Source organism: Talpa europaea (genome assembly GCF_964194135.1).
Source record: "Talpa europaea genome assembly, chromosome: 11".
NCBI lineage: Eukaryota > Metazoa > Chordata > Mammalia > Eulipotyphla > Talpidae > Talpa > Talpa europaea.
In genome coordinates, this window is record NC_140078.1 from 97,549,387 (window position 1) to 97,576,447 (window position 27,061).

General features: G+C 48.5%; 1 protein-coding gene across 1 annotated transcript; it reads right to left on the minus strand.

The window, feature by feature from the left end:
- Positions 1-694: 694 nt before the first annotated feature.
- On the minus strand, positions 695-26,801 carry XPC (XPC complex subunit, DNA damage recognition and repair factor; the record flags this gene model as incomplete). Its single annotated transcript, XM_084247696.1, has 16 exons — positions 695-910; positions 1,941-2,030; positions 2,509-2,602; positions 3,081-3,250; positions 3,325-3,459; positions 4,982-5,063; positions 5,332-5,492; positions 6,845-7,723; positions 8,473-8,562; positions 11,033-11,153; positions 11,630-11,787; positions 13,645-13,729; positions 15,019-15,142; positions 19,839-19,963; positions 22,702-22,912; positions 26,699-26,801. The coding sequence occupies 16 exons, from the start codon at positions 26,799-26,801 to the stop codon at positions 695-697; spliced, it is 2,844 nt and encodes a 947-aa protein (XP_084103822.1).
- Positions 26,802-27,061: the final 260 nt, after the last annotated feature.

The window sequence follows — 27,061 nt, forward strand, 5'->3', positions numbered from 1 at the left end:
TGTTATAAAAGTTATTTCTGTTGACTATCTACAGTGCATAGAGCTTTATAAATTAATCCAGTAACAAAATCTAATTGAACACTGATCCTCTGTTACATTTCTTTTTCAATTCCTATTTTCCCTTTTCTGATTTTAGCTTGTTCTAATCTTCTGAAATGTTCAAAAAGTAGATCCCACCCCACAATACCATGATCTGAGTGAACCTTACTTCCCACTCGTGCTCTCCCACTCTACAAAGAGGCAGCAGTAGGTAGCACAGAAAACCTGATTGAGGGAAAAGTGTGTGGCCTACAGAGAGGCTCCCAAGTTGGCCAGAGAGATGAGCACAAATGCCCAACAGAAGAATAATCTACCTGAAGAATGGACAGATGTGTCCCTAAATGCCCCAAGATTCCCCAGTGGTGTCTATGAAAGAACCGACTCCTGTTCCCAAAGATGTGAGGTAAGGGGCTGGATAACACGAGAGTCTCTGGGGAATGTTCTGTAGCTGAAAGCATAAGGTAGTCAGGAGCTTAGTAAACCCTACCCCGGCTGTATCCCACAAGGACTGGAGCCAGAGCAGGCCTGCGCCATTTCCATGTGGCCCTTCTGTCCCCTAGTCCTTGTCTGCAGTGCAGGCCGCTTCTGTGCCTTCCTGAGGGAGATGCCATACCCCAGGATAGGCATGAGGCCTGCACCATGGTAACCACTCACATTACAGCTTCTCAAATGGGAACAGGTGAGAAGCTGCCTCCTTCTTTCCCCTTTTAGTCTTCTTAGGGCACTTTGGCTTCTGTTCTTCTTCAGCCTCTCGGTTTTGGGGCCAGGAGGCAGCCAGGATTCTGGCAGCTTCCGCTTGAGAGCTAGTTCCCTCCTCTTCGTCAGACGAGAGTCCACCTCCTGCATCTGTGTGGGGAGCAGCGGCCTCACTCTGGAGAGGAGAGGTCAGAGGGGAGACTTGGGTCAGTGATCAGACTCCAGGTAGTGCCGCTGGCAGTAAAGCTACCAGCAAAGGCCTCTCAGAGCTGTGTCTGGAAGGATGAGGCTCTGCCTGGAACCGGCAAGAGCCACCTGGTCTGAGCCTGCCTCAGAATGGTGCTCTTCCCAGCAGACACCAGAGAATTTGCCAAGCACTCAGTGTGGGACACAAAGCGGTCCAGGCAGGAAATGCCCTGGAGAAGCATGCAGTCAAGTCTAGGGCCAAAGTGGGTCTCTGCATTTCTTCATTCTGAGCAAGAGAGCATATGTCCAACGCCCAAGTGCAGAATACCAGCCCTCAGTACCAGGTGCTCTGAGGATGGTGAGGGTTTGGCGCAGGGGGCAAAAGCACAGGTGGGAGTCGGTCAGCACATAACACTGTGAAGGGGCCACTAAGGGAGTTTAAGGGAGGAGAACAAAAACAGTTTCAGACAAATAGGCAGTGTGGGGGGCTGGGGAAGGGGGCCACAGAGGCATGGTCACAGCTTCTCCCACAACACGCTTCCGCTGTCCCCGACCCAGCACTGAACACACTACAGAACTGTGTAGAGGCCTCTCTGCCTCCAGATGGGACCCCCAGGGGGTGTCAGGTCAGAGTGGCACGTGAGTGGACAGCCTGGCCTGCCCTCGGAGGAGTCATGAGAGGTAGATGAGATGAGCATTCAGCCCAAGGAGGGCCATAGCCACCTCATCAGAAGGCTGAGCATGAGTCAAACAGGACACTGGTTCCAGGCCTTCCCATATGGGTCTGACACCAGATGGGACCTGCTGAGGGGCTCACCCTGCAGACAGGAGCTGACAAGGGCATGCTGAGGCAGGGCTGGGTCAGAAGAGCCATCTGAGGCTGACTCAGGCACACCTTCCCAAGAACAGGCCATGGGCCTTGGACACTGGCAATTGCGACATCCATGTAACAGTGGCCAATGGCTTGGTCAGAGGTGTCAGCCCAGCAGGGCTCAGCTGTACAAAGGGCCCCCACTGACCTTGGCCCCATAGCGCAGTTTCAACCTCTCCCTGATGAGCAGGCTTCTGACCAGTAGCTTCCAGTTCCCCAAAGCCCGTGTCTCCCTTTTCTGCAGCAAAAAGAAATGGAGAAGACTGAAGTTTTAAGAAGCGCTGGTTTCGGAGAAATGTCCAGATGGGACCCATGAACTCAGAGTACACGAAATATCTTTGGTTCAGAGACAGCGTCTCAACCCAACAGGTCTCCTTTACTTGACACTGACTCTGGAGTAAGTTGGCCAGAACTGGACACATGCCTTCCCTCAACAGAGGCTGGTATCGGCACGGGGCAGCAATTCCTGACGTGGCAATGACATTGGGTTCTGATGGAGGCAGGACCCTGCTTTGTCCAGTGCTGGCTCCCTAGCATACCTTCTATAGGATCAGAGGCTGGAAGGCACTTAGACGCACATGGACCCTTTCCTCTTACACTCGGCAGGCGAGGCCTGAGGAGGAAGGTGGCCCCACTGTGTGTGCCTGCTCCCCCCACTCTACCTTCTGCTGTCCCAGCTCAGGCCTTGTGGAGGGTCACCCGGCAGGGCTGCTTACCTCCTTCTCCTTCTTCTCAATAAGCGCCTGCTCATTTTCCCAGGCAGCCAGGAGCACATCTTTGAATTCCTCACAGACTATGTATCCGTCAGTTCTGTGGGGACAAAACAGAGGGTTTGCCTGGAGCCTGCTACCTGCTCTGCCTCAACGCCTCACCCTCAGAGGTCAGCGGGCCTCTGTGAACACTCAGGCCCTGAAGGATCCTGGGTCTACAATCCCTGCCACAGCTGCCAGCAGACGACACCCAGGCATAGGCAGGCCTGCGGACACTGGACTGCACCTTCTTCCCCAAGAGCCCTCCTGCCCTGCTGTGCAGCTGGACTAAGGCTGCCTGTGGCCACCCCCAGGAATGGTGTTCTAACCCAGCACTGTCAGAAGGCTCGTTTTCATTGGTTTTGCTGCCTCTAGATGAGAGCCAGAGTAAACGTACAAACAAGTGTATAAAGGTGTTAACAGTAAAAGAGAAATCGAGCCAAAACCTTGGAAACAGGGCCCCGAGGCTTTATCCCCCACCCCCCGCCATTAACTTCCCACCCTGTCCCTGCAACCTCCCCAGAGTGGTGCTCACTCACACTGGGTGGGAATAGCCTCCATGGAAATCAAAGCCAGTGATGGCCTGGACGCAGTCGATGTCCAGCTTGCGCGCCACACGGTGCAGGTTGGGCAGCCTTAGTTGGACGCAGCCAACAGGCATCATGCTGGGTAGGAAGAGGTACACATTCCCAAACTCATTCCGAGGGACCTGCAGAGGAGACACACCAGGTCTGGCAACTGCAGCAGACAGAGGCTGCCTGACCTCACCAAAAGGATCCTTACCTTGCCGTCCACAGCCACGGGCGGCTGGTACTCCTCCGTCTGCCACTGGCCGAACAGGCCCAGGTCATTCTGGTCCCGCAGCTCGGGCTCAGCGAGTCGGGCCTTCCGCACCCGATTGGAATAGCCTTTCACCATCTGGGCCAGAGGAAGCAGGTGCTCTTCACAGGCCAGCATTTCCTGTGTTCTAGGCCCCCACACCCACTACCTCGTTCAGCCCCACTACCCAGTGGCTGACTTTTCATCCCCTTTCATGGTGACTGGTGCTAATACACCTGGTGTCTCTAGTGCCACCGGCACCACTTACAGTTACCAAGTGCCCACCCCAGGCAGTACAGGCTCCACTGATGGCCAGCTGGAGGCAAAGTGCTTGGGCTGACCCTGTCCCACCATCTACGCTTCCATCACCAAAAGGGAAACTGGGCCTCAGAGGTGAGGTAACTTAAGATCCGCGGTTAGGGAGGGACACGGAGCTGTTCCTAAAGATCCCACGACTGACATATGGTCTGGAGAGGCAGGGCCCAGGCACCAGGGAGGGAATCATCAAGAGATGATGAAGCAGAGATGAAGGTGGACAATGGAGCTCAAAAATGGACGGACTTGAGATGTGGGATTATTCTAGAATGATGTTAACATGACAGCCACTGGTCATGTGGCCAAAGCACACCTGAAATGTGGCTAATTTGAACTGAGATGTATCGAAAGTCAAATACACACTAGAATGTGAAGCCAAACACACAAGAATATGAAGCCTTCATTGAAACAAAGAAAAAAAGTAAGATGTCTCATTATTATTCTAAAACATTAAATATTGAAATGACATGTAATTAGATGTATTTCAGTATACTTCATTTGCTATGTTGAAATTCCACCTGCTTCTTTAAGATTTTCATTGGATATTAAGAAATTTAAATGTGTGGCTGGCATTACATTTCTATCAGACAGCACTATTCTAGAAAGAACAGATAAGGAGCATAAGAGAGAGTGGGGGTCCCTGGGAGACCTCAAGTCCAAGCTGCAGGGGTGCTCACTCCTAGTGACACTCGACAGGCCTCTGGTGTCAACCCCGGCCCAGCTCCCCGGTGGCACAACCCCAGAAGGCTCCTCTCAGGGATGGACAGAGAAGCCAGTGTCTCCGTGACCGTCCCCCACTGCACAGGGTCCATGTTTCTCACAGTTGCCAACCGCCTCGGCAGCACCATGTGAGAGAGCAGTCACCTGTGGGAGGCAGGGTCTGGGGTTCTGCCCAGCCGCTGCCGTGTCACTCACTGGAAGGCCTTTGACAAATCACTTTGCCTTACTGAACTCCTGTTTTCTGGTCTTTAATGCCAACTCGAAGGTTGCTGAGACTTGTGGAAATCACGTGGGAGGGTGGTGATGACTGGTGGACCTATCAGCAAAGCCCAGCTCAAAAGTGCTCACTAACATGGTTCTGTCTACAGAGTTTTGGAGCACAAACAGGAATCTGAGGGCTGCTTTTACAAATTCTCATTAAAATCAGAGCTAGCTCAAATACATTTCTCCTCAAATCCCTCTCAGGACAGGGGCGCCATTCTGGAATCCAATACTGGCATGTGACTGGCAGACCTTGGCCCCTACTCCTCTGCCTTCAGCTGATGCCCCGCTACGCTCAGAGGACCGGCCCCCCAGCCCTAGGTACCTTGTAAGGCACTTCTCCCAGCCTCACCACTCTTGCCTGCTTCAGCCACGTGTCCCGGGAATGCAGGGTATGCACACAATCTCTGCAGACAGAGGACAAGCTCAGTTCATAGCCGCCTGATGGAGTGTCGGCTGCACAGGAACTGCAGGCCAGAAGAGCCCCCCAACCATGCAGGAGAAGTGGGCAGCTGTGACTCCCTTCCAGGCTCCACCTCACGCCCTGGAGCAGCCCCACTTCTGAGCAAAGCAAAGCAAAGCCCCACTTCTGAGCAAAGCCTAACTGTGTTAGGCAAGAGCTAACTGGGACTGCCTATCTTTGGGGGAAGGAAGCCAGTGGGCTACCTCACGCACCTGGAGTAGACAGCTTCTCCACGGCAGTACCCGAGGATGGCAGCAGTCTCAGGGTAGATGGCCTCGTACTTCAGGAGATGCCTCTTCAGGGCATACAGGGGGTGGTTCTTGTATGTGCCGATGGAAGTGGGCAAAGGCTGGCCTAGGTGCTTTGCCTGAAACTGCAGAAGCCAAAGAGACTACAGTCAGCATAGCGTTCAGAAGACGTGAGGTCTGGGGAGGGCAATCCTCACCCCAACTGGCTCTGAAGACAGATGGCAGAGCAGTGGTGCAGGAGCACAGGCAGCTGACACGCTGCTCTGGCTAGGGCCACACAGGAAGATTTCAGAAATCGAAAGCTATGAAGAATCAAGGAATTCTGTGGCTCGTGGCACCTCCACCCGACCTCTGCCCAGCCCTGAGACACTTGAGCCAGCCCCTCCCAGAACAGAGCCCACTGTACTGGAGGGACCAGGAAGCCCCTAGTGTCCCTCAGGAGCCCTGTCCCAAAGGGATGACACTGCTCTGAGTGTGGGTTTACCAGGCTCTGCTCTCGCGGGCCGCCACAACAGACTCTTCCCACCCTGCACCTTTCCTTAGTGCACCGTAACTGAAGCACGTCCTCTTGGCACCACTTCAGGGACAGTGACCCCTCGGTGGATGAGTCACTCCTATTCAGCACGGTCTCCTAAGTTTTCCTTTAGCATCTCTTCAAAACCCTGGACAGGCAGGTGAGGATCGGCCATGCCATGCAGCCCAGTGCAGGAGGCCCTGCCGCACAGTCCCCTTCTGAGGTAAGTACTTTCACCAGTGTGTGCACAAGGCCACCTGCACAGCTACCATGTAACCTGTATTTTCTAGGTAAAATGAACAGGGAGCACAGGATGGGGAAGATGCACCCAGCTCTCAGAAACACTTAACCTGTACTGAGGGGCTTCAGCAACTCTGGGCATACTCCGTATAAAATGCCAGTGCCCCCAACACAATGCTGGGCACAGGCAGCTCAGGCCTCCTCCTGGTCAGTGGTTGGTACAGGGCCAGGTGCCCAGCTGTGCTTGGTTTTACTCAGAAGTCTGCTTCCCCGTGGGCCTGCCTGCACACTGACCGGAGACAGCTCCTCATTCCAAGCCCCTTCTGCCCCTTCAGGAGTGTTCTGGTCCAGCAGGCACGTCTGTGGGCTCATGTGAGCATGCTGCTGGGAGCTGGGGCAGGGGGCTATGGCCATCATACAGAGGAGGAGACTTTCTTCTTTCACCAGCTACTGTGACTTGTATACATTGGTTTAAGACTCCAAATTTATAACTGTGCTATAACTCAAAGAAGTCAGGCTTCAAAGTCAGATAGACCTGGGTTCAGATACCAAGTCAGCTACTCTCTCAGCTCCTACCCCAGCTTCACAGTGTTGTTGCAATCATTAAGCACCACCCTGAAAATACCCACCACAGGCAGGGCACACATAAGGTGCTGAAAAGTGGGAGCAAATTCAATAACCCGACTGAGATTGGGTCCGAGTCTGTGACGGCCAAGGCCTTACCTCCAGGTCTTCTTTCTTTGCCCTGTCCACCAGCGGGCTCTGGTACGCTCTCAAGGTTTCAGACCACCACGCAGAATCAACCCGACACTTGCGGGTCGCCGTCATCCAAGCTGGGTCGTACCTCTGGGTGACATCCCGGACCCAGCCATCACTGTCAATGCCCACCACGTAGGTCATGGGCTTGGTGGCGTATTTATAACAGGTCAGAGGCTGGCCCACCACCCCATGCACACAGTCCACACACATCCATTTTTCCTCCTGCTCACAGAACACCTCGAGCCACTGGTCTACACCAGCTGCTTGCCCACCTCCTGCCTCCTCACCTTCACTGGAAATTTTCTTGCCTCTCTTACTCTGACTACTCGAAGAGCTTGCAGAAGCTGCTGGAAAGCCTGGGTGCTGAGGGTGGCTTCCACGTGGGGTCCTGGAATCACTCTGAGACTGGGCCTTTCTCCTCGGAAGGGCCCGGGCCCTCTGCCTCACAGTACCAGGCTCAGAATCCTCGTCAGATGGATGATGGGCGCCCCCGCTGGAAAGCTCGAAGTCAGAGTCGTTGCCAGCCTCGTCACTCCCACTTGCCTCCTTGTAAGACACCTTGGGGGCCACCCGCCGCTCCCGGACAGGCAGGCGTCTGGGGTTTTCTTCAGACTCCCCCACCTCGCCCTCCTCCTCCTCCTCCTCACTGGATGAGGGCTGTCTCCGTTTCTTCCCAGCTGCCCGGCTCCTCTTCCCTTTGGCACTTGGGCCCTGAGAGGAAGGCCCCTCTCGTCTGGTTCCTCTGCTGGTCTTTGGTTTGGTCTGGTTTTCTGGAAGTGGGTTAGAAGTTTCTGAGGAACTTCCAGCACCCTCTGTGGATTTCTCCTTAGATGGTTTCTTTCCCTTAATCAGAACAGGAAAGTTTGTTTTTACTTGTTTGCTAAGGATAGGCCAATGCTCCAGGAATTTAACAGGGCTAAGTCACTGGGCAGAGAGCCAGGTACAGACGTCCCCAGCTCAGACACTGATGGGTTGGCTACCCTTCTTACCCTTTAAGAAAGTGTTCGCTAAGATCTACAGCCCACAAAAGGAGGCCACAATATAATTCTTTTCACCCTAAAGTGTAGTGTAGGAAAAGGGTGCAGAAACAATAAACCTGGTTCCAATTCCCATTCTGCCTCATATCTGTCATGTGATTCAGGCAAACCAAGTAACCCCTAAGTTGCCATTTCCTCAACAATAACAATACCCATCTCGGACATGATGCAATCTGCAGACAAGTGCGTAGGGACTTAATAAAATTATAGTTTTAAAAATACATAGATTATTGAATTCTGGACCCTCAGGTCTCCAACTGAGTGAGCTGCTCAAGGAGCAGAGTCTGGCCTCCTTAGATGATCTCAGAATCAGTCTGTCACCTGCCATCGCCCTAAGGGCTGGTGAGGAAGCAGAATAGAAACCAAAGCAATGAGGAGGCAAGAGCTAGAGCATGCTACCAGGTTCCCACCTGTGCCCCGCCCTCCCCACAGGTGTATGCAGGCAGGCCCACCACACGCCACCCTCACAGACAGTCCAGCAACCGATGTGTCTAAGGCTGCTGTCTCATTCCCACCTGGCCACCACCCCTTCCTCTGGAACACGGAGGACCTCACCTTTGCCGCTGCCAACTTCAGGGGAATTGGCTGTAGAGATAATACCAGTCGGGTCAGGAGCTGCAGGGCCCGGAGAATCAGTAAAAATATCTACAGTGAGAAAGAACATATTTACCCTAAGAAAAGAACTAAGGATTTAACTAATTCAATGTTGTTGGTGGTGGTGCTTTCTTCTAACAAGGAAAGTCAGAAACACCAAAGCGTCTAACAGGAAACTGCAACCTGGACACGGTGAAAACGCTGCTACACAGATTCATCTTTCTACCTCCATGTCAGGGGAAAAGAGAAGTTTTTTCAAAGTGTGATGTTCACTTTTATAAGAAAAAACTGTACGTAAATATAAATATACACATCTATTTGAAAAAGGATCTGTATACTGGGTAGTGCGTGTTTACAGATAGGCTTTTCCCCCTAACTTACATAACTTCTAATTGTTGTGTGCTCAACATTGTGATTAAAATAATAAAATGAAAAATCACTTTGGGAAGGAAAAGTAGAAAACATCATATTATCATCAGATTACTGAAGTCCATCCCTGTATTCCATTTTCCCCTGAGTCTTTCCAATGGAGGCTGGAGTTCTAAAAACTCCATTGACTTGTAAGGAAGGGAGCCTCCTCAAGGAATTTACCCCCAAAATAGCAACAATGAGAATGCATTCACACAAGATATTTCTACACAGATCTGAGAGCCCCGATGCCTCCTCTGACTACTGTCATGCCTATAAGAAAGCCGGCGGTGAAGACCAGAAGCTGGAAGGCAGATTTTCTGTGAAAAGCCATGTTAACTTCAGAAAAATAATTATTTTTATCTTGTTTCTTTTGGAGTTAAAAACAGAGGGAATGGAAGACATCAAAGAAACCCAAAATGGGGGACACTGCAAAATTCCTAGGTACTCTCCTAAAGATCGAGGTCAGAAAGGGTAACTTGTAACTTGGAAAGACCTGAGAGCTGATACAGACTGGAAGAGACTAAGGAGACAGGTCAACCAAACACTATAATCTGGGCTGGATCCTGGAACAGAGCAGGGCACTGTGGGAAATCCAAATAATGTCTCCAGCTCAGTTCAGAGCACAAGAATGAACTGGCACAAGCTGTAAGTATTGATTTCACAGTTTCCTGGTACCCGGGTGGGCACAGGTGCCCAGGTCTGGATTCTGTGTGACTGGGCAGTCAACAAGTGGCTGAGGGATTTCTCTAAACCTAGATTCCTTCATCTACAACAATCCCTAGAACATGGCCTCATCTTCCTCACAGAACCAGAAAGAGGGTCACTTGAGATCACACGTGTGAAAGTGCTCTGGCACAGCCCAGTGCTGCCCGAATATCCCCAGTCACCACCTTTCCCGGTCACCGCCTTTCACGACCACCTGTTAATGTATAGTGAAGAGGAAAAAAAGAGGGCCTCCCCTGGTGGCGTAGCGGTTGAGCGCTGGGTTGCGAGGCTGCCCGCAGCCTCTGTAGTGCCAGTTGGATCCCCAGCCATTGGCGAGGGTCCCACCCAAAAAAAAAAAAGAGGAAAAAAAGATAAAAGTCACAAACTGCATGCCTTCTAAGCTAACAAATTAGATCACCGCATGACACAGAAAAATCCTCCAAACATATAAATAGACAAAAGTGACTCATGAAAAAGTAGAAAATCTAAATAGACCTAAAACGAGACTGCATCAAAAATCAAAAACCTCCCAACAAAGTCCAGAACTAAATGGTTTCACTGGTGAATTCCACCAAACATTTAAATAAGAATTAGCACTAATCCTTCTCAAGCTCTTCCAAAAAACAGAAGGCAGAGGGAACACTTTTCAACTCATTGTTTGAGGCCAGCATTACCAATACAAAAGCCAGACAGACTCACAAGGGAACTACAGACCAACGCCTCTTAGGAACATAGATGAAAAAACCCTCAACAAAATACTAGCAAACCAACAGCATAGCAACAGGGTCTATACCATGACCCAGTCGGTTATCAACTAGAATAAAAAGAAAAATTACGATTGTTTCAATTGGCACAGAAAAAATATCTGATGAAATTCAACATACTTCCATGACAAAAATCACTCAAAAAATGAGAAAAAGAAGGGAACTTCTCCAGGGCCTCCCCTGGTGGCTCAGCAGTTGAGCGCTGGGTTGCGAAGCTGCCTGAAGCCTCTGCAGCGCCAGTTCGATCCCCGCCCCAGGCGAGGGTCCCACATGGCGCGCAGACCTCTCCTGCGTGCCCACTGCTCCCCTCAGCAGTGTACTTTGATCTTCTGCCTGTTCTGCTCCCCGCTCTGGCTCTGGAGAATTCTCTCACCCTCCCGTGCTTCTGACTGTACCCAGTGCTTGTAGAAATAAATAAATAAATCTTTTAAAAAAAAAAAAAGGAAGGGAATTTCTCCAGTCCTTAAGACAGTCATCAAGCCTTTCCCAGCTACGGTGCCTATTTTTTCCCCCTTTTTAATAAGGACTGAATAAGGAAACATATGTGAAATGCCTAAATGGTGTCTGGCCTATGACTGCCATCATCATTAGCTAATAGTGTGATAATTAAATAGTGCTGCCAGGAAGGAGGAGTCACTCACATGGACCAATTCTTCATCATTTTGCGCAGAGTAGATAGCAAACCTCCTTTCCAAGGTAGTCTGCAGGTGATCTTGCTCACTGGTGGAAAGCTCTGCATTAACCGTAAACGTTCCAATGAACCTAGACAGAGACAGGCACTTCCTGGGTCAGAGGTCAAGGCTCAAAGGGGAACTCTGTCCTTTTACAGACAAGAAAATCAGAAGGGGACATCTCAGGAGGAAGTTGTAAGTGAGCCTCACCTATCTCTGCTCAAGTCTGCCTGCTCTCTCTAGCTAATGCCTACTCAGCACTGAAGACCAACTCGACTTCACTCCCTGGGGAGTCTTCCCAGACCCTCTAGCTGAGATTAGTCCTGAGTCCCCAGCACACTATCCCAGAGCACTCGTCACACCACTCTAACTCCTTGGGGATGTCTGTCCCCTGACCACCGGGAGCTCTTCTAGGGAGGGGATCAGGCCTGGCCTGCTCTGTCTCGGACCCTGCCCCTGCCTCTGCCTGGTACACGGGGCCAGGTCTTTTCTGTGGAGGAGCCTGCACACCCCCACAAGACACACCAGTCCTCCTGTGAGGAGCTGCAGGACAGGCCCAGGCCCTACCATTTCACCAGGTCCGACAGGTAGCAGATATCCACATCCTGAGGAGGCACTTTGGTAAAGCGAGTAGGGATGATGGAGAGGCCGATGGCCAGCAGATCTGGCTGCATGCAGACGCTATTTCGGTAGAAGCCATTAGCTAATAGGCACAGAAGGTGAACCTGGGGAGACAGAAATGGGGAGGCATAGACAGAGGTCCAGACTTTTGCAGCCAAACTACAAGTTATTCTGTGGGCAGGAAGTAAGTATTGTCATTTCTAAATTTAAGAAAGGAAAAATACTAATGCCATTTCCTAAGGCTTTCATACCCTTTTCTTTGCCGATATTCAACCCTCAAGAAATAATGAAATCTCAAAGCTTCAAAATACAAACTTTTTATTAAGAGGGCTTGCCCTGCAGAGCAGAAGAGAAAATCTAAGCACTAGTGACTGTAGAGCTCTGATCCCTCCACTTCTGTGTGTGAAGCCCACCTCTCCACAGCAGGCCCTCAAAGCCCTCCAGCCCCACTCTTCAGCCTACAGAAATGACAGTGAAACCATCTTCCCCGCTCTCACATAGCTTTGCACCCCTTCCCCTTCCAAACCTCCCTTCCTTCCTCCCCACTTCCACACTCCCCATTTCGGTCAGTGGCTCCACCCTTCTCCCCTCCTACAAGTTTCAAATCCTGGCGTCCTGTTCATTTTTCACTTTCTTTCACCTCTATTTCCAATCAAGAGAGGAAAGGAGCACAGCGATCTCCCACCTGGTCTCACCACCGCCCTGCGGCTGCTGCACACAGTATCTCTTCCGTCCACCCCCTCGCTACCCTCGCTGGCTGCCAGCTGTCCATCAGCGGAAAATCAGAGTGTGCCCTTCATCTTGCCCACATCCACCACAGATGCACGCACGCTGGCACCCCACCCTGCCCCTCCACAATTCGACCAGAGTAGTCTGCTGGCCTCCTGTCCTCTCCCGTCCGCTCCATGTTGCCCTTTATCCTGAAGAGCCTTCCTCAGCAGCTCTGACCCACACACATCTCCTTCATTTTCTCAATCCTGAATAGCTGTCTTAAGATCTTTCTGGTTCCATCTGTGAGATCAGAAACCCTGTAGTAGAAGGAGATAAGCTTTATACAAGTCTCTATGGTCACAATGTGAGCAACCTGCTAGGTTTATAACACCTGTTCAGTAACCACCAGCTGAAGTCAAAAGCCAGGAGGTTCGCTGAGACCAGAATGGCCTCAGCCTCTAGTCCTGCTACATGATGTGGTGGAAAACCACCCATGCTCAGGTAACCTGACAGCGATTTAGATCTTGGCTCATCCACTTACTGGCTGAGTGAGACCTAAAATGTTACTTAACCTCTCTGAGCATGAGCTCCTCATTGATACACTGTCCTAAGGACTAAGATAAAGGACAAACATGTTACCAAACTGGAAGAAGGGATGGGTGGAGGCTGCCTATCAGTCAGCCCCTTGCATCTTACAGGCACCATGCTACCTGCTTCATACAGCATTTGCTTCATCCTCATGACCACCTTCCCAGGCAGACACTGTGTTCACACACCACCCCCACTTCAAAGATGAGGAAACCGGGCCTCCCCGGTGGCACAGCGGTTGAGCGCTGGGTTGCGAAGCTGCCCGTAGCCTCTGCAGCGCCAGTTCGATCCCCGGCTGCTCCCCGGCCACCAGAGGAGGGTCCCACATGGCGCGCAGACCTCTCCTGCCGCCTGCTGCTCCCCTCAGCAGTGTACTTCGGTCCTTCTGCCTGCTCTGCTCCCCACTCTGGCTCTGGTGAATTCTCTCACCCTCCCGTGCTTCTGACTGTACCCAGTGCTTGTATAAATAAATAAATAAATAAATATTTAAAAAAAAACAAAGATGAGGAAACCAGGGCTCAGAGAGAGTAAGAAATGTGCCAAGGTCACATGGCGATTGAGTCAGAAATTAGACCTGGATGTGACGAAGGACTTGCATCTTCCTCCACACCGCCTGTGCAGACGCAAAGCAAGCCGCCCTGCCCTGCCTTTCCCATCCTTACCTTGTGTGTGTTCTCATGGACTTCTTTATTGTAACGTTTCATCATCCTCCGAAGATATGTCTCAAACTCCATTTTTATCTTTTCACTACAATGCAGATTGAAAAAACCAAGAATGAGGGCCTCCCTGGTGGCGCAGCGGTTGAGCGCTGTGTTGTGAAGCTGCCCGGGGCCTCCACGGCGCCGGTTGGATCCCCGGCTGCTCCCCGGCCACCGGAGGAGGGTCCCACATGGCGCGCAGACCTCTCCTGCCGCCTGCTGCTCCCCTCAGCAGTGTACCTCGGTCCTTCTGCCTGCTCTGCTCCCCGCTCTGGCTCTGGTGAATTCTCTCCCCCTCCCGCGCTTCTGACTGTACCCAGTGCTTGTATAAATAAATAAATAAAATCTTAAAAAAAAAAAGAAAAAACCAAGAATGAAGGGGGACATTGAAACCAGATGCAATTCATTTCCTTGGTACATTCCTGCTACTCAGAATGTCAGTGAATCCCGCTCCTTGTTTTCCTACATAAGCCTGTGCTCTGCAAGCAAATCTACATGCCAGTCATTTCCTGCTCCTTCTCACCTGCAAACCTTTGCTCAGGACATTCTCCAGCCAGACTGCCCACCTTCCAACTGCACCAAATCACACCTCAAACACACCTCAAAGCTCCCCTCCTGCAGTGAGTCTTTCCTGACTGCCCAACTGATCTCTCTTTGGCCACCCCTACCTTTATGTTAAATTAATGCACCTCATTTGTATGATGCTGTTCTGGTATAAATCCCCTTCCTGTCTGTGTTCTGTGATCTTCAGGAACACTGGACACTTCTTGCATGACTCCTACTACCCCCTCCTCATGCCTAATAATATGCCCTTCACAGAGTAGAATTAACTAAGCAACCTATGTCAGGAATTGTGCCCCACCTTCCCAAGAGGTTGCAGAAGGATTGGGGACACTGGGATGGAATGGGGTCTCCCTAGCATGGATGCCTCTAGTCCTGCTGCATGATGTGGTGGAAAAACTATGAGTGCTCAGGTAACCTGACGGGGATTTAGATCTTGGCTCATCCACTCACTGGCCGAGTGAGACCTAAATGTTACTTAACCTCTCTGAGCCTGAGCTCCTCATTGATACACTGTCCTAAGGACTAAAATAATGGGCAAGCTGGAGAGTCCTGGGCATGTAGCCGGTGCTCAGTACACAGTAGTTCCCTCTCCTCACCCCCGCCCAAAGGTATGTCTTCCAAGTCTGAGCAGTGAGCAGGGATCTCTCGCCAAAGGCTCCTGAACAACCGCATGCTCAGCCCTGGACTCCTGTGCGTTTCTCACATGTTTTCATCAAGTAGCAGCTGTTGCTGACTGTGTGTGACAGGACTCTAAGAACAATTGCCTAAACTTACCTTCTTTCTCTTGCCTTTGCCTGCTCCGGGGTTTCGATCTCGATCTCCACGGGCTTCACAGGCAGAGCAGATTTAGAGAAGGTTGCATTTTCTCCCACATCTCCTGGTACAGGCTCACTAAGCTCTAGCAAGAATAATTTTTTAAATCAATAATAGTTACAGTAATAATAGTTGCTATTATTATTATTACAGCTATTGTACTGAACAAAATCAAGGTGGTGCTGAGGAGACAGTGAGGTGTGGCTGCCTGGGAGACAACTCACAGAGACCGCCACCCCTCCATTCCTTGAGCACCTAAAGCCCTCAGGCACTGTGCTGAGTATCTTTCATTTATTTCTCTTATTTAACCCTTCACCCAGTGAAGGAGGCAACAAAGGCAAAGACAGTGAATTGAATTGGCTATGACACCCTGCTAGCCAGTTGCTGAGACTCATGGGTACATTTTAATAGAAACTTATTCTCTTAATAAAAAAGAAAAGCCAAAATAGAACAATTTCCCATTCTCTGTATTAACTGTAATGCTTAGTGCCATTTGCTCTGTATGGAGTCATGATTCAAGTGTCTTTCAGTCTCAAATATAAACCTGGCCACTGACAAAAATGCACCTTTTTCATCTCTTTATCTGCTGCATGGCTTGTAAACACGAGTTAAAATGAACAGAGTTTGCTGAACTGGATCTAACTATCAATGTCACTAGCCTAGGTCCCTTTGAAGCAGCCCAGGCCTAGAAGCAAAGACATCCCAGTGGCAAGAACACACCTGCTGCCACGCTCTTGGTTCCTATATGTCAGCCCCTACTCAAATGAAGCAGATTCCTGGAGAATAAAGGTGTATTCCAGACCTGGAGCAAAGAATGTACAGGGTGAGACTGGAAACACCTTGTTCTCAGCTACAAATGAGGCCACAGTAGGGTAACTAGTAAAAAGGACTCTGTCAGCCAGGTCTGGGACAATCTAAGGATCAAAAATACAACTGATAACATATTTGAACAAAAAAACACCCAAAGTCCACAGTGATAATTAAATAAATGACTAAATGAAACACATTTCGCAAATAGGAGCTTTTTTTTTTTTAAAGATTTATTTTTATTTATTTATACAAGCACTGGGTACAGTCAGAAGCGCGGGAGGGTGAGAGAATTCACCAGAGCCAGAGCGGGGAGCAGAGCAGGCAGAAGGACCGAAGCATACTGCTGAGGGGAGCAGCGGGCGGCAGGAGAGGTCTGCGTGCCATGTGGGACCCTCCTCCAGTGGCCGGGGAGCAGCCGGGGATCGAACCGGCACTGCAGAGGCTGCAGGCAGCTTCTCAACCCAGCGCTCAACTGCTGCGCCACCGCCACCGGGGAGGCCCTGGGAGAATTCTTAACAGATAAAAGTCAGCCAATAAATGCAGATAAAACAACAGAATCAGAATATTACCACTTTGCAATGCTCACATAATCATCTTTGATTCAGTCAGGTCAGCAGGGCATGCTAGAATCATTAAGGGAAAAAAGATCCCTCACAGAGAATCAGAGTGCCATGCCAGGGTCGATATAAAAAGGGAAAAGGCATCTTAACCTTGGCACGCTCTGGCTGGTCCAGCTTACATGTGGGAACTGCAGCGTCACCGGGAGGACACCCAGCCCGATGTGAAGCACAGAGCGCCACTAGGAAGCACTCCTGTCAAAGACGTTTTTCAACCTAAATTCAATTTTAACTCTTTGGACTTAATTCACAGTTTACAAGAAATACAGGGATACTGAAGCAAGTCTACCACCACCATGTGTCAGACAAGACCAGAACATGAGACGGTCTACAGAACAAGAGGCAAGGCTCTTCAAATAAAGGCAGAACAATGAAGAAAAAAAAAAAAAGTGGTGGGTGGGGAGGGCTGGTCTAGGTTCAAAGAGAATAAAGAAAATAAACTGACACAAGGCTTAGTCCATGATTAGATCCTGGATTGGAAACAAACAAACAACTATAAAGAATGTTTTTATGATGATTAGGGATTTTTCACTTTCTTAAGCATGAAAATGATATTTTACCATGTAAGAGAATATCTCACTCTTAGAAAATACAGAAGTTCTCAGAAGTGAAGAGTTAGGAGATATGCTTTCAAATGGTCCCACAGAGCATATCTATGGAAAGAAAGACCCAACATGGCACAAGGAGAACAGCGAACTAATGCAGCGGGACAGAGCCCCTCATGCCAAGGCACTCTGCTTCACTGCACTTTCCAGGTGAGTTTCTTACAAACAGGAAGTTGGTGGCAATGCTGCGTTCAGCGACCCTACCCACCATTTTCCAGCAGTGTGTGCTCACTTCGTGTCCCTGTCTCACATTCCAGTGGCTCTGGCCATTTCCGAGCTTTTCCATCACTGCTGTTTCTGTTGTGAGGCCCTGCAATCAGCGATCCTTGATGTTACTGTTGTGATTGCCTCCAGCCCCAGGACCTGTGCCCACTTACGTGGTAAATGCATGCGTTCTGACTGCTCTACAGACTGGCTGTTACCTGTCTCCCTCCCTCTCCTTGGTCTCCCTATTCCTTGGGACACAAAAACTCTGAAATTCAGTCAATCATTGGTTCTACAGGGGCTCTAAGTGCTCGAGTGACAGGAAGAGTCGCATTGCTCTCACTTTAAATCAATGCTAGGGAGGATGAAGCATGGCAAGGTAGGCACATTGGAAGCTAAGTTAGACCTACACCTAGCTTCAAAGCTTCAAAGAACAGGCTGACTCTCTTATCCTCATAGCTAATGCAACTGGCAACTTTACGTGAAAGCCAATGCGCAGTTACCATTCTAAAAATCCTAGGGCCCTTAAGAATGATGCCAATTCTACTCTGCCTGTGCTCTATAAATGGAACAACAAAGCCTGGGTGACAACATATGGCTTACTAAATATTTCAAGCCCCCCACAAAAGGCTGAAAATATTATTGCTCCATGAAATGCACCTGGTCACCCAAGAGCTCAGATGGAGAGAGAGGAGGAGGTAAACATTGTTTTCATGCCTGGGAACACAACATCCTGTCTGCAGCCCACGGGCGAAGGAGCCTTTTCAACTTTCAAGTCTTAATATTTCTAAAGGCTATCACTTCCACAGATTGTGATTCCCCTGATAGATCTGGACAACGTCAAATGCAAATCATCTGGAAGGGTTCACCATTCTGGATGCCACTGAGAACATTCATGATTCACAGGAAGAGGTCAAAATAGCAACAATAGCAGGAATTTGGAAGAAGTTGACACCAAGCCCCAGAGATGACTTTAAGGGGTTCAAGACTTCAGTGGAGGAATTAACTGCCTATTTACTCGAAATAGCAAAAGACCTAGAATTAGAATTAGAGCCTGAAAATGTGACTGAATCTCATGATAAAACTTTAACAGGTGAGGAGGAGTTGCTTCTTACAGATGAACAAATAAAGTGGTTTCTAGGGATGGAATCTACTCCTGGTGAAGATCCTGGAAACACTGCTAAAATAACAGCAAAGGATTTAGAAAATTGTATCAACTTAGTTAATAAAGCAGCAGCAGGATTTAAGGTGACTAACTACAATTTTGAAAGATCTACAAAGTATTTTAGGGTTAGGTAACCCTAACCCTCAAACAGTACATGACTGACACACCACAGAGAAATCTTACAAAGGAAGTTCGCTACAGTGAACTCCCTTGCTGCCTTCTGAGAGATGCCACAGCCCCTGGACCTTTAGCGGGCTGAGCAGTCAGCAGCCACCGACGAGGGCACAGCCCTCCACCAGCAAAAGAAGATTATGGCTCAGTGAAGGCTCAGATAATGGTCAGCATTTCTTAGCAGCAGTTTTCAAATAAAGTACATAAGTTGTCTTTTAAGACACAAGTTAATGCATTACAGTACAGTGTAAGCACAACTTTTTTATGTACTATGAAACCCAAAACTGCAATGGGCGGGAACATAAAACCCACAGTGTACCTGAGATAAATGCCTGCTGATGTACTGTATTTTCAATTATTTCATAGGTTTGCTCATTTTCAAAATAAACACCTGGTAAAAAGTCCTGCAAGGCAGAAAGAACCAGGAATGGTAACATTAGCTGCTATTTATCATGAGAATGACACTCCAGGCCCAGCGCGTTTGCAAACACTTACTCTGGAGCCCGGCAGCACTGTCATAGTAACCACTGGATGCTCACTGAATGTTTCCAGTGAAAAAACTCAGCTCAGATGGCACTCTTGCTCATATAGCTATGTAAGTGGCAAAGATGGCACTGACTACTTTCAAAGCTCAGCTCTTCCTACTAGAAGATACCCCTGCCCTATTTCCTTCTGCTCCTCTCAACCGCCCAAGGAAAAGAAAATGCAATCTGATTTGGTGACCAGGTCGTGAATGTTACAAAGCAGTTTTCCTTGTATCTAAAGCAACTCTCTGCTGCAAACCTCTTTGGTCTTAGTAGTTTAAAAAAACAAACAGGAGGGCCTCTCCGGTGGCGCAGCGGTTGAGCTCCGGGTTGCAAAGCTGCCCACAGTCTCTGCAGCACCGGTTCGGGAGACCTCTCCTGCCGCCCGCTGCTCCCCTCAGCAGTGTGCTTCGGTCCTTCTGCCTGCTCTGCTCCCCGCTCTGGCTCTGGTGAATTCTCTCACCCTCCCGCGCTTCTGACTGTACCCAGTGCTTGTATATAAAAATAAATAAATCTTTTTTTAAAAAAAAAAGAGGTCGTGGATGCGTGGACAGAGAAATTCAGTGAAGGTGCTCAAAAAAAAAAAAAAAAAAAAACAGGAATAAAATAGATCAAAGGACTCTACACAGACTCTCAACAGAAAAATAGGCTCAAACAGTTCCGAACATAAAAAAAGATGTTCTACCTTCTACCTCTTCCCAATCATCTTCACTGTCCTCATCGTCGTCATCATCTCCTTTGTGGCTGCCCTTGTCCACGGGAGCCTCTCTCTTGGGATGGTGTGCCTGCCTGTGGGCACCTGCTGTGTCCCTGTGTAAAGACCACAGGAGAGAAGATGAAGGGGGCTCAGATATTCTAGTGTTACATTTAGGTTAAAAGGAATGTTAAGGACTACCATTTATTAAAAATCTGTTGCAATCATTTAAAGGAGAGTTAAAAGTGAGCTCTGGCCTCATTTCTTCCACCAGCGTATCAAATGCTCTGACCACCCATCTAATTCTAGAGGTGCTGTTGAAACAGAAAGAAACTACTGACCTATAACCTGGAGCTTCATGAAGGAAGCCAGAGCTGTGCCCAGAGATGGTAAGGAGAGTTAGGAGAAACCACAACGACAAAGTGAACTCCAGAAGTAAAAGCTGTACCATCTGTGTGCATATGTGAGCAGTTGGATCCCCAAGACAAGAGGAGGGATTCAATTTGCTGACTCTCCATGAGTCAACACAGAATTCTCCCCACTTTTAAGAAGTAGAATGTAAGGAAACTGAAGTCAACAGAATAAGTCAACAGGATAAGGAGGGACACAACAGGACACAGGAGTATGTAAATAACAACAGAAATACAGACCGCTAGTTAGTTAAACAGTTACACAGATAAGTAACTAGCTAAACACTGGCTCAAGAGTCAATGTATTTCTGCAAGTAAATATACAAAGTATGAATTACTTTTAACTTTTATAAGGTTTTTTTTTTAATATTCCCTATACAATTGTGACCCCCTTATTATGACCCCAATCCCTCCCCTCCTTGCCCCCCACCCCCCATAGAGTGTCTCTGGTTCATAGTTGTTTGTTGATTTTGATTTTTACTTTCTTATAGTTATTCTTTTTCCTAGTCCCCTTTTATAAGGTTTGACACTTGGTATCAAGTAAGGATGTTACCTAAGATTTTACAGCACAGACCTTTAGTTAAAATAACTCATGCTCAGTCTTCAGCTCTAATAACACAGATCCTCTCTTTTTGGCCTACCACATTCCTCAACACCATGGAAACAATTCCCCTTGGAATAAACCTAGTGGAGGGCCTCCCCAGTGGCGCAGCGGTTGAGCGCTGGGTTGCAAAGCTGCCCGCGGCCTCTGTGGTGCTGGTTCGATCCCCGGCTGCTCCCCGGCCACCGGAGGAGGGTCCCACTTGGCGCGCAGACCTCTCCTGCCGCCCGCTGCTCCCCTCAGCGGTGTACTTCGGTCCTTCTGCCTGCTCTGCTCCCTGCTCTGGCTCTGGTGAATTCTCTCACCCTCCCGCACTTCTGACTGTGCCCAGTGCTTGTATAGACAAACAAACAAACAAACAAATAAATAAAACATGCCTCTATTAAAAATAAATAAATAAATAAAAATAAATAAATAAACCTAGTGGAAATGTCCGTATGCAATGGGTTTGATCACAGTCAACTCTCAACGGAGGGCAAGGGGCCAGGGCCTTCTTTGGTAGCACCCTAGTCTGTGTGGCTATCTCTGGAGGCAACTTAACTGGTGGGAGAGGTATCTGGGAAGTGGCAAGCTCAGAGGCATTTTTAGGAGAAGTCTGAGAAGAAGTGGAACTAGGCCAATAATCTGTAAGCTTTCCTGCTCCTCTGCCCTGCTGCCCTCTCCTGGAGGCTTCTATATAGGACTGGAGGCTGCGGAGAGGCCAACTCTAAGAATAAGAAACAAAGGAGAAACTACTGCCTGCTGCCTGTTCTTCCTCTACCTCCCCTCCCCCAATTTTCCTAGGAGGCAGAGAATCAAGTGTTCACTAAGCTTGCATTCATTGTTCACATACAATAGGGCTGCTCATCCACTGCAGAAATACTTATTCAGCTTCTGCCAAATAGAAGGGCCTGCCCTTGATCCCACAGGGCATATAAAAAAAAGAATCAGGGTGGCTCCAACCCTCTGAGAGCTTGCAGGATAGCAAGCAGGGGTTATAAGGCATCAAAACAAACAGACAAGTTTTGACTAAAATTTGAGAAGTTAAAATATGAGCAAGAAATCTTAGGAGCAAAGAGGGAAGAATCAATGAAGACTGCAGAGCAGATGGCTTCTGTTCTACATCTTCAAGGTGGAAAAAAGCAGGAAGAATATCAGCACAACTGAAAGGTAGCAAAGCATGAACCTGTATTCAGTGAGCAATGAGAAGCCCAGCTGGACAGGAGTAGCAGGTATCAGAGCAGGACAGCAGGAGGTAAAGCTGAAATGGCAGGTAAATATTTTGTATCATTAGTATCTTTGTGGAGTAGAGTCAGAAGACAGAGGTCTTATGCTGGTTTTTACCACTATCTAGCTGCACATCTATAAGTAAACCACTTTCTGCAAGCTGATACTGTCCTCATGTGAAGTTTGGGAGGTAAATTATAATCCTTAAGAGTCTTCACAAGTGGGGGCCTCCCCGGTGGCACAACGGTTGAGCGCTGAGTTGCGGAGCTGCCCGTGGCCTCTGCAGCTCCGGTTCGATCCCCGGCTGCTCCACTGGAGGAGGGTCTCACATGGCACGCAGGCCTCTCCTGCTGCCCGCTGCTCCCCTCAGCAGTGTACTTCGATCCTTCTGCCTGCTCTCCTCCCCGCTCTGGTGCTGGTGAATTCTCTCACCCTCCCGTGCTTCTGACTGTACCCAGTGCTTGTAGAAATAAATAAATAAATAAATTTAAAAAAAAAAAAGATTCTTCACAAGTGGTCTGAGATCTATCCAGGAGACTAATGATCCCACCTTTAAGAGACAAGCAAATAGAGCAGGTTTAATTTTCTACACTTCTCCAAGGTCGAGACCTGGTCAAATGCTTTTTAGTCATCTCACCTGAAATCCTCCCCATGACTGAGGGCTTCGTCCTTTATCACCTTGGGATTTTCAGACTTTACGTCCTTTATCACCTTGGGCACCTTGGCCACTTTCTTTTTTGCTGGATTATCTGCTGGGCCTCCAGGATCATTGCAGCCTCTCTTCCTCTTTCTTCCTGAGACTTTTGAGAGAATGGTCTTCTTTGAGGGTTTCTCATCTTCAAAAACATCTAGATGACCACATGGAACATGAGGTAAGAGACATGAGGAAAAGTGGAGAGAGGCGTTGTGGTTTAATGGGCAGTGTCATGAAGTCTTCTAGAAACTCCTTTCAAACCAAGTCTCCATCACTAGCTCACTACCCCCTATTAGGCCAACAATCAGCTTTCAGCCTCTTCCTACCTCCAGGTTTATACAATAAAAACCAACTTCCTTTATAAGCATTTCATTCTACTCCTAAGACTACAGAGAGGTCACATGACTCAAACTTTAACTTCCAAATCTTAAGTTTCAGCTAATATCCAGCAAGGAAAATACATCAATCCATTCACTAACACCTTGGTCTTTATAGCCTGCCAACACTATTTCAGGGACAATCCACTCCTATTAAGTGAAATGTTTCAACTTCATAAATATATCATGAGTTTTACCACAACTTTACATCTACAATCCATGTGTCTATCATCTTTCAAAACCAAACTTCTCAAAAGACAAACTTAATGAAACCTTTACAGTCTGACTTAATGGTGCTCATACACCAACAATCTCAGCAAACTCAGGGTTGGAATTCAAAAATCTCTTTATTTGCTTAAGATAACTGTGGTTGATTTTTGTTAAAGGGAAATATAAAGTATGCATAAGCTGGTTTTAGTTAAATTGGGGTACCAAAAAGTATGGTCTTTCAACAGTAGTATCAATAAGTAAATTTAAATAACATGGCAAGGGAGTATACTTTTCTATTTTACAAATCCATTATTTAGTGGTGGTTACTTCTGGATGGCAGAACTTTTTTTTTTAATTTTTTTTCTGTGTCTTTTTGGCCCCAGAGACTCTAGATGCTATTTTCCAAGACTCTCCCAGATCTAGAGCTAAGATGGAGAGCGCAACATGGCTACTTTCACAGAGCAAGTGGTCTAATGAGAGTTAATGAGAACACCTGCTTAAACCTTCCAGGGCATCCCCTAGCATGTGGGAAAAACCAAACCCCTCTGCATCTCCAAGCCGAGGGCCCTGCGCATCTCTCTCACCATCGGCCCCTTACTGAGTCCAACCAACTGGTCAACCTTGCTCTCTCCTAAGAGTCTTTACACTTCCCTCTCCCAGGACTTCCTATGAGTGGCTCCTTTAAGTAATTAGCTCAAAATGTCACCTCCTCACAGAGGCCATCCCTGACTTCTGATTCTGACTTAGCTGCTCTTCTTTACCCCGTGTCAGTTTAATACAGCAAACTGTTTAACTTTATTCATGGTTCTTATCACCTTATGAATTGATTGTTTGACTTGTTATTTATTGTCTGTTCTACTTACTACTCCCCAAAGATTAAAAGTACCATGAGAACAGGGACCTTGCCTATCTTGTTCACTACAATGCTAGTGCCTAGAACAGTGCCTGGAAATACTAGGTGCTAAATATTTCCTGAAGGCATTAATGAATTATATCAATGAAGGCATAAACATAGAGAAGAAACATAAAGAACAAGAGAAGCCCTAGCAGAAACAAGGAAACAATGTGGAAGACTGTATTCTTTGTCCCTACCTGTTGACCCTATCTGTGTCACCTTCATTTGCATGCACTGAGGCACTATTGTACTATTAAAAATCACACTGACTAGTCACCAAATTAGTGTCACCCACAGTCCAAACCACAATAAAGTTGTTCCTCCCCCCAACTACAGCAAAGATTAGATGTCTTCCCAAAAGCTGCATTGGGAACTTAGAGCTAGTTCCTCTGACTAGCAGAGTCTGAGTAAAGCTTGGGTGCATTCTAACCTACATGCAGGCTGAAGTGATGGGAGCTAGTCCAACCTAACATGGACCATGTCAGGAGCCTTACATGCTCTCAGAGAAAGCTCATAATCACCCTGAAGGTAGTACCACATTTCACAGACAGGATTCAGAAAGGCTAAATTATCTGTCCACAGTGCATACCACTACTAAGCACTGGAGCTTTATCAACCCATGCCCAGCAGAAGAGTTTTGCAAGGAGGAATGGTACCCAGTGCGAGGCATTTCCATCAGACTAAAACATTTTGAAATGCCACATATTCAGAATACCATCCTTCTTTCAGAGCCTCCTGCTGAAATATCACCCACTTTACAGGTCACAGATCACATACTCCAGAGAGCACTTCCCAATCTCTCCAGTCAAGCTTGTTTATTCTTTCAGAAACCACAAAAAGTTGTACCTTCTCCCATAACATCACACCTGCCTTGGCTGTTTTTTGTAAATGGCATGTGACCACTACTATGGTTGAAAGTGCTCCAGCAATGTCTACCTCCCATGTCAGCTAGCTGGTGGACAGCACATACTCAAAAAACGTTACTGAGTAAATGAATAAAATGGCACACACAGAATTGAGGCAAATCACCCTCCATGTGTAGAAATTTCTACTACTGCCTATTTTTCTAATGGATGATAAATTGCTAACATGCAGGAGTCACAGGAATTGCTCGTAAGCCAGTTGAATCTATCCCCTAGTTATTTCAGGAACCCCAGAAGTCCCTTCTATAGAATGAGGTATGCAATTATTTTAAGATGCACTGGGTTATTTGTATATGTAGAGGACAAGATAGGAAACAGCAATGCTTTCAGAAAGCTTAACTCTGATGAGTGTTTAAAAAGGAAGCAAATTAACAAGATCATGACAGAGGCTACGGGGGCCTATGTGGTACAGTACCAGGGAAGACCACCTTATAGAGGATGCTCAAGGAGTGTCTGAGACCAGACCTGAAGGAATAGAAGCCAGCCAGAGCGAGTCATGGGAGAACAATCTAGGCAGAGGAATGTCAAAGGCAAAGGCTTTAGGTGAGAAATAACAGGGTATATTTGAGGGAAAGAAAGGTCAGTAAGGATGGCATCTGGCATCAGAATGTTGGGCCCCAACAGGGAAGGTAGCAGCAGCCAAATCGCGTAGGAGTACCTTGTAGCCCATGGGGAGGAATCTGGATTTTATGCTCAGAGCAATGGGAGGCCACAGAGGGTTTGAAGTAAGAGCATGACATGATCTGGTTGTTTTTTGTTTTTTAAAGATCACTTGGTGGAGTACCGCTGCAGGGGGATAAAAGGCTGTAGAGAGAACAGCCGCACAACTGAAAAATAATGGTGACTTGGTCAGGGATCACGGCCTGTGGAGATTAAGAGCAGTGGAGACATTGGAAATAAAGCTCTGATGTTGAATTTGCGGTCTCACTGAATGAGGGAAAAGGTTGGGTTTGCTTGAACAGGTGGGAGAAGGGATCATTTATTGAGATGACAAAAACTCAATGGGACAGGTTTACATATAATAAGGCTATTCATTATCCACGTGGAGAATTCAGGATGGATCCAAATCTGGAACTCTGGGGCGAGACAGAGCTGAAGATATCCTGGCAGTTAGCACACTACATACAGCACTCGTGTGTCCTGATCCGACTTCGCAGGACACAAAATAATCTGCAAAGTCTTTCCCCATTCAACCCTGAACATCTGCCAGGCGGCTGGACTTTATCCTGTAGATAGATAACAGGGTGCAGAAAGAGGCTACGCATGGGAGTCCGTGGCCAGGTGAACTCCAGGGGAACCGCTCAGAGCGCATCACATCTCGTATGGAGGACAAAGGCACAGGGGCTTCGTGGAGGATCGGGGCAGCAGCACAGCAGCCTGCCTCCCTCGGCTACCGTAATGTCGTCTAGTCGCGCAGAAGGGCTCGCAGCGGCTTCCGCCTCCCCTCTCCAGGAGGTGCAGCCTCCCCGCACCCAGGCCTGCCTCTTGCCCTCCTGCAGCATCGCCCCCTACACCCCGCTCGGCCTCGCTCTCACCCGCCTCCGTTTCCTCGCGCAGGGTCAAGTTCTCCCCCTTAGCCTTCTGGCCGCGAGGCTCGCTTCCCCGCGACTTCTTGGCGGCCGCACGCCTGCGACCCATGTTGTCCCGGCGAAACTCCGTAGCGAGTGACGCACCAGGCGGCGGGAAGTTGCGGGCGCCCGGGCTCCGCCCCCAGGCGGCGCTCAGGCTGACCACGCCCCTGCTGGTAGGCTCAGCCGACGCCTCCAGGAGAAGCTCCGCCCAGTCCCCCAAATGACTTACGCAAACTGCGGGAAGCTAGAAGGGACATAACAGATTTCTGGCGAGTTCCGGCGCTTTGTGTTTCGCACTTCCGGAAACTGGGTGGGCTAGCGGGGGGT